Source organism: Limulus polyphemus, unplaced genomic scaffold (assembly GCF_000517525.1).
Source record: "Limulus polyphemus unplaced genomic scaffold, Limulus_polyphemus-2.1.2 Scaffold3955, whole genome shotgun sequence".
NCBI lineage: Eukaryota > Metazoa > Arthropoda > Merostomata > Xiphosura > Limulidae > Limulus > Limulus polyphemus.
This window is the reverse complement of record NW_013669565.1, coordinates 80,689-89,306: the sequence shown is the minus strand read 5'-3', so window position 1 is coordinate 89,306 and position 8,618 is coordinate 80,689. Positions and strand designations below refer to the sequence as shown.

The 8,618-nt window shown below is 30.1% G+C and overlaps 1 protein-coding gene across 1 annotated transcript in view; it reads right to left on the bottom strand.

The window, feature by feature from the left end:
- The window catches only part of LOC106470343 (pre-mRNA-processing factor 39-like), a 34,425-nt gene that overhangs the window by 13,637 nt on the left and 12,170 nt on the right, over window positions 1–8,618 (bottom strand). Inside the window, exons 2-5 of the mRNA XM_013930893.2 lie at window positions 8,078–8,176; window positions 4,207–4,349; window positions 3,372–3,497; window positions 2,809–2,924 (exon numbers count right to left, since the gene is read on the bottom strand). Coding sequence (XP_013786347.2) covers window positions 2,809–2,924; window positions 3,372–3,497; window positions 4,207–4,349; window positions 8,078–8,176 — 484 coding nt within the window. The remainder of the gene's footprint in view (window positions 1–2,808; window positions 2,925–3,371; window positions 3,498–4,206; window positions 4,350–8,077; window positions 8,177–8,618) is intronic.

Sequence of the window (8,618 nt, the reverse complement as noted above, 5' to 3'; positions counted from 1 at the left end):
CAAAAGAAAGAAATAGGCGGAAGGAAGGTTAGAAAGGCTGAGAAAACTACTAGAAAGACATTCTGAGCTTCCAATTGGTAATTCATGTCATACATATAGAAGTGTATATAATGGAGCATTTCCAAAAATGGAAAGTTGTGAGTGAGATGCCACTGTGTTTGATTTATTACATGAGCAATATCTTAGCAAATAGAAAAGATAAGACATTCTTAATTAAAATTCTAGCTTTTCAATATCTGTAAATAGTTTCTACTTCGTATGAAACTACAGACTTAATATTTTGACTTCACAAAAATCTAATTTGAACCAGTGCTGCATTCAACATACCACATGACACACAAAAATCGATGTTTACCTGAGTTGTTTTTATATTTACTTTTAAATTAACAAATTGAGTAATGTATAGTTCTAAAATTTGAATTATAATCTACAGTTTGATACAAAATTTATTGACATAAATTCATGAAATAGTAGTTCAGTAAAATTTTGAATGCAAGTCACCAAATAAGATGGCATGGGTTTTGACCTGTGACACATCTCGAAAGGGTTATAGGACAAAACCATTTTTTTTTTCAAAATGGCTGCCATCTAGCATTTTTGAATTACATTACTAACATTAAAACCAACAGAGACAGAATTTGTTTTACAAAGTGGCTTCAAATTGATACAGATTATAGAAGTGAACTATATCATTATTATAATACAAATATAGGTATATTTCAAGTATAATTTCAGTCATTTGACAAAAATCATACAAACCTCACAAATTTTATATATGGATAATGTTACTTATCATCACTATTATTGCTTATCAGTAGTTAATCATTACATTGGTTTTAAATTATTTTTTCAAACAATGGCAATTATTTTATAGAACTAAATAAAATTATTAGTTGTAAGTTGTCCGAGTCTTGCAAAACAGTAGATCCATATGTCCCAAGGCCGCTGGACTGGTTTCTAATACTAACTGAAACAGGTGGAAATTTACCAGAAAACAACACTAGAAAATCTAGAGTGTCTACCTATTAATATAAAGTAGAGAAATGTTGAAGTTGACTCCAGCTATGGGAATTTAGCTAGAAATATCATGATATTCCATGAGCTTGGTTACTTATCAGTAAGCATCAGAGTAGCTAAGCTAGATAAAGATGGTAGCTTTATTGAAACATTCATGTAATGCAATGAAAGTTGGCACTACAAGTATCAACAACACAAAATTGCAGAGGTCCAAAAAATGGGCAACCCATGTGATAGCAGTAAATTCACAAATATGACTCAGCTCAGTGCTGTGTCAATATGAATAACTCAAAACAAATGTTTCTTATATGGCCAAGCATCGGCCAACCTACATAAAAAATACTTTAATTCTAACAAGCAAATTCAAGAATGCTCGCTGATATTGCAAGTTACACTGTTGCTATCCAAACTTAAAGCAGATGACATGATTTTGCAGGCAGCAGCATATCATGGTGCATGCCCAAGACTGCTGTACAGGGAAACAAGTCACAAAACCCTCAGGAAGGTGGAATGCAACAAAAATAAAATACTGCATGGTACTGCCTTGGCAATGTTTGTGGCTCTTATAGACAAGAATCGAGCTAACTTTGGTAGGGTTTTCAAACACACACACACACACCATGCTTGGAGCAACTTGGATAAGAAACTGCAGGTCATATATAACACAGAATTCAAAAACAGAATATTGGTCAATTTTGAAGACTTACAAGCTCAAAAGCAAGGAAATTCCATATTATTTAGTTTTAATGACAATACTGGAGTTGTCGTTCGGAATGCCTGTGGAATAAAATACAACAATGAAGATTCTATTATTAAATATTAAAGTTTTCTTTATGATAGCAGATATTATTTAATTAATCTAGAAAATGTTGTCTGCATCATTATGGTTCTATACTAGTATGCATATATGATGTTAATGCTATAGAAATCACTTATAAAAAAGATACATGTATATTATTTGTTTTTAAGGCTAAGGTTTTCTTTATGGACTACAAGTGTGCCTTAAAATATAAATTCCACATTCATCATAGTCCACAAAAATATAACAGCACATCAGGTCTCAAAATGCAAACCTTTCCAGTATCCAGACATTTTGGAATTATAATATTGATTTAAAAGATAAAGTGTCTGCTACTTTGAAAGCTAAATGTTTCCATTAAAACATTTATCCAGTTTGTTTTAATCAAATCCCACAAAGCCATAACAGAATACAAAGTCTTGAAATATAACTTTTCTGGCAGCTATCTTAGACAGAATTAAGTGGCCCCTATCCCAAAATGATCAGTGTCATATTCAAAAAACATGTCAAATTCCACGCTTTTATTAGAAAACCCAAAATTCTTCAACATTATGATGGATTACATTTGCCATTTGTTGAATACATTGTGTTCATGGTAATTTACCATTATATCAAGACAATAAATAAATAATATATACAATGCACTTTTATAAAAATTATGAATTTAACTATATAATGTATGATAGTTAACGTTTTGTCATGCTGTGAAAAGCAATTCTGCAGCATTACCAACACTAAGTTGAGCAGAAAGGGTTAAATGTCATCTTTTTAATTTAAGTTTAATCTTCCAGTACAAAAAATGATTTTTTTTCAATTTACAATATTTCAGACTTTTTCTTGTCAATGTAGAAGTTTTTATTATAATAGCATTACAAGTACACTATCACAACAAACATAGATCACATTACAAGTCATTTGAGAGAAGAAAAAAAAGAAAAAATTGATAATATATCATACAGTGACACATAATACACAAAAAAAATTACACTAACACTTTCACTTTTGTATAGTAATCTTCATCTTTCTTATGTTGACTTTTGTAGAAGTTGAGGTAATGAATCCATAAGTCAACACTAAGGGGAATGGCTTTCAATCCTTGCTCAAATACCTGAAAATATGAACCAAAGAGTCAAAATAAATTACAAATAGATGGTCTCAAGCTCCAGAGAAAGTACAAAGTATCATCGACATCTTATCTACTAATTCCAGGAGATATTTTAAACAGTGGTCAACATAAATCTTACTAGTCTTTCTCTACAACAAAATATTAGAAGGATCTTAATTTAAACTACTTAGTTATAAATATGTGCACCACAATTTCTACAAGTTCAAGTAAACTGCCTTCTACAAGCTGTCCAGTACTTGTTTACTAGAAAAAAATCCTTAAAATACAAATTATTGACTAAATGTTTCTTTATGAAATCTTTCTAAGTGTATACTTAAAGCTATTCTAATTATGACATATGCATTTACTAATGAACCCAATGTAATGAAAATACATTCAAATTTAATTAAATGAACATAAAATGTTATAAGAAGCAAGGATGTAACTTACTTCTTCAGCCTTTTCTGCAGTATTCCATTTTTTTTCCATGTCTGCATATTTTTTCCAATAACCATAACAGTATGGATAATATTTGAAGAAACTATCAAAAGCCTTCCTAGCAGCCACCAAGTCATTCTGTAAAAGTCAAACAAATGCTTTAGATACAACATAGTATTTCTTTCTGAGGGAAATTTCAGAAATATGATTTTTTTTTCAAACACGCCTACAGTTACCTCAGATAAAAGCATGCTTTCCTGATGCAGCCCCTTTGACAGAGAAACGGCTATAAGATGTCTCCACTCATCTTAGAAAATACAGTCCCGAGAAACTGAAACGCATTTTAGCTAGATATTTTGTCTTTTTTACAATAAAATCTTGGAACAATAATGCTAGAAGAAAATGAAACTTATGATTATTGTGAAAATGAATGTCTAACCTCCCCATCTTTTTTTTTATATATATACAATTAGAGATAACTTGAAAGAAAAAACTTGAATGGTATCCTTATTAGGGTTGTGAACTACTTTGTTAACATTGTTGGTGTACACAAGACCTCACGTAAAACAAGCTGAGTGTTCAAAGCTTGTAGTAAAAAAATGTGTGACATCACCAGGAGTATAACATTTAAACCTAATAGTTTTTACTACTAATGGTTCAAATACATGTTACTCAACAGACAATGGTGTAACACTAAACACTTAATTAGTTCAGTCATACTATGTACTTCTGTTATTCTTCTTTCAATAAAAATGATACAATACAAAATTTATGTAAAAAAATAATAATCCTGCATTAATAATTTAAAAAGGTGTGAATCAGTGTTTTAAATGCAGGTTCTCCCTACCTCTTGTTCAACAAACTGTAGCAAGTATGTCCATCCAGTAAAGTCTGCTGGATTATCCTTAACTGCCTGCCAGTACTTTTCTAACTCACTCAGTCCTTTTTTCACAGTTTTGCTCTTAGAGGAGTCTGGACCATCAGTGTTTTCTGGTAGTACAAAGAGAAAAGTTTTAACTTGTTAATACAAGATCAAAATACTTTTTAAAGCCTCCCCTCTTGTTTGCTAACTGTATAAGGAAGAAATAAAGGACACTCTTTAAATTCTTCTAGTGTTAGCTGAAGCTGAGCTTTCACTACTGTAACCAAGATGGACTTATAAATAAGAACAGTAATAAAACCTAGTTATAAAATATGGATATAAAATTATTTTGACATTTAACCCAAAAATGGATGAGTGACACAACTTTTAATTTTGTAGATAAAATAATAAATGCAGAGCATTTAATTTTCTTGAATGAAGCATTGTTTAAGGATAGTTAATTGATGCTAATATAAAACAAGAATCACTTAACTAAACAAAAAGAGAAGTGGCTATAAAAAAAGACATGCAAGTAGATCCAAGAAACCCCTCCTATGTTTCCAAGGGTTAAAGGAATTCAAGTGAATAATATGTAATCATTAGCTATAATATGATAAAAATAAGCCTCTCTTTCTCACAAAATGTCATGAGTAAATTACACATGCAAGACAAAAGGGAATGGAATTCGAATTAAACATGACCCACATAATGCCAAGCAGTGATGTTGCAGTACTGTGGCAAATAGGATTTTTAGAGCACAGATTGGAAGAATGTTTAAAATCTCCGAGTACAGACACCAAACTTTCCAAAAATCTGAAACCAGTGTATGAGAGAGTGTAATTGAGCCAAAACTTGTTTTAATAGTCAAAGGTAGATATAAAGTCATGTAGTTCCACCTATTAAGTAGTAAATAAAAATAACCCACCCATCTCAACAAATATAATGCTGGCATCAGAAATAATGTGCATAAGGTACAGTTTGTTTTCAAATTTACACTGACTTGACACTTAAATAGAACTGGATTTGAAATTTAACATGTTGCTGTGATGACATAATACCCAGTAAATTAAAAACCAACTACATATTTCACAGCTGCAACACTGCCGATTTCCTGAAATTTAAGATGGAGGTGGATATCTGACATGAGAACAACAAATCCTTCAGCACAAACTGTACACATGTACACAAATATTCTGCAACCCTGATGGAATTGCTGCTGCTATAACAGTAAGAAACAAAAACATTGAAAAACATAATTAAACTGTACATTAATTTATTATTATTATAATATCTATAATAGGCATTATCATCCTTTAACTCTTTCAGCATGGGCTTGGTCCCTGGGACCAACCTCGTGACCATTTTGTGTTTGTTATAGTTTTCATGCTATAACTTTTAAATTAGTATGCGTATGTTAACAAAATCTGGTACATTATCAGTAAACACTACAATGCTTTCATACACAAAATATCAAATTTTTTTTTATTGAGTCTTAAGGTTTACAAAGCAATGTTTTTCTCACACCTTTTTTTTTTCACGTGTTCCTGTCCAACGTGCAAAGTAATTTTCATTTTAAGAATAAAAATACTTTTGTGCATCAAAAATTTTCAAATTTCAAATGTGAAATCTTTATAATGTCCAAATAGTTATCAAATGTTTCTTAAAAAATAAACTATATTTTATCTATTTATTTATTTATTTATGAAAAGGTTTGGTCGATTTGACCAATCTCGTAACCACATTAAAATAAAAAGAAATAAATATAAATTGTGCCTCTTTCATTCTTGAATGAACACAAATTATAATACAGAAACATAAATGTTTAGAGGAAATAGCTTAAATCTCATAACATTATACATATATATATATATATATCTTTATTACTTTTATTATATTGAACTTTCAGCCATGCTTGGCTAACAGTACAGAAGTTACAATGACACAGCGCATGTACACTCATGATACCGTATCCAATAATATAAAACTGACTTTCAGTCTTTACAAAGTGACCTGTCTTGGCTGTGTTTTAGTAGACTAGTATTTTGTAAAATAATCACATTTCAGTTATTATACATTAAGTATGTATATAGATTATTGCTATTTTGAAATAAGTTCTCAAACATATTTTTCCTAAGACACAGAACAGTAAATAAAGAAGTAAAGCAAACAATTATCTCTTCTGGTTACAACCTTTATACTCAGTTGCTACTTAATTTAGGTTGCTAAGCCTTTTAAAATTTTGCATATGGAGGATATGACAATTTTTTTAGGTTTTATATACACAGCTGTATTACCAAGAAATCAAATTACTATACCAATACCACAGAATTCCATTATAATTTATCAACCTCAGTAACTATGCTGTATTTCAGTCTAAAAAAATATGAAATTTTGAGCAAACTAAAGACAATCTACCTCCTTGAAATGGCATCCAAAGACGTTCAAATAGCTAAGAAAGCCACTAGGGGGCAATTCCGAGCTTCAGATTGGTTATATACAGAAATAAGTGTATATAATGGATCGTTTCCAAAAATGGAAAAAGGTGGGCAGGGTGCCACTGTTTGATTGATTACATGAGCAATACCTTAGCAAACAGAAAAGATAATACGTTCTTATTTTATATTCTAGCTTGTCAATATCTGTAATTTGAGTTTCTAATTGGTATGTAACTATAGACTTAGTATTTTGACTTCACAAACATCTAATTTGAATCAGTGCTGCATTCAACACACCAAGTGACACAAAAATCGATGTTTAACTGTTTTTTGTATATTTACTTTCAAATTAAGAAACTGAGTAAGATATAATACTAAAATTTCAATTATAACCTACAGTTTGATACCAAACTTACTGACATAAATTCATGAAATAGTAGTTCAATAAAATTTTGAATGCAAGACAACAAACGTGATGACCCATGACCTGTCTGGAAAGGGTTAAAACAATACAAAATCAAAGTGAACTACAGCAAATCATAAAAACAAGAAATACGATAATCTAAATAAAATGAACTTATTCTATTTCATCAGTTTTATCATTGAATAAAACAGACAAGAAGTTTTAGACTGAAAAAGGACAAATTATAATTAACTGTATCAAAAACACCAAGCCAAATAACCTTACAGAACTAATAAGGTTGAGCCTATCATATAATGAAAAACTGAAAAGCATTAGAAAGCGAAGCAAAACTGTGGTACACAAAGTAACAAAATGTTCTAACCAGGTGGTAGGGATATTCAAGGTAGACTTTTCTAAATATTACATAATTATCTTTTTCACTAAGTAAACATTCTGTAAAGTATTCTTACTGAATTTGAAGTTGGCACCAAGCAAATACTTAAATGATCACTCAATACAACAAGCAGTTAAATTACTTCCCTTAGACTACAAGGTTATTAACATAAACTAATACCAGCTGAAACCAGAAACTGGGAAAAATTGAACTAGTTTCACAAAGAAGCCGAGACCAGTTATTCACAGTAAAAATTCTTTAAAACCTATTCAGTTTTAAATTATCAAAAAATCTGAGAGTGCATAAAACAAAGAAGGGGAAGAAAAAAAAAGCCAGATTTTATTCTAAAAACTAATAAGCACAAAATGAGAAAAATACACTAACAGACTTTACGAGATAAGCTGTAATTAGCTCAAAACTGTATGTACATTACTAGAAACTTAGAAAACACATCTGGATTATGACAGAATTAACTGTAAATTCACCCGAGCTTACGGCACACAAGAATTTATTTTGTGATATCTAGAATCATACAGAAAATAGAAATACCATAAATAAAAATTATTATAACAAAATTGCAAAGATCTGTAAAAACTGTATTTAACAAATCAACATCTGCTTTACCTGTAGCCTCAGGTTTTGGTGGTTTTGCTGTATCACCTTTTGGAGATTTTAATTCCTCCTCACCTTCTGGAGGATGCATCTTATTTTCCACTACAGTCTCTATATCAAAACAAAATACAAAAAAATTAATGAGTTTTTTTTATTATAAATCATCAGCACAAAATCTCAATTTGTATTAATTTAATATATCTTAAAAATAAATAAATATTCATAAGTCATATTGAATATCCATATTGAAGTAAAAATATATAACAAGCTTATTTTTACTACATTCATCTTTAAGTTTACACATGTGTAATTCACAGGTTCACACATAAAAAAATTGTTTTTAATTACAACCTTCACCATGTTTTTCATTGGCAAGGATTCTTTATCATCCATGGGAGGTATTTTTCCATAACTGTAATTGGTATGAATGTACAGATGGAGATGTCTTCTAGCATGCATAAATATATGGGTGGAGATGATAAAAGGTTAATAATACTCCTACTATTTATGTGTGTAACCAACTATATCCATTGAGCTTAAGTTTGAAAAAGAG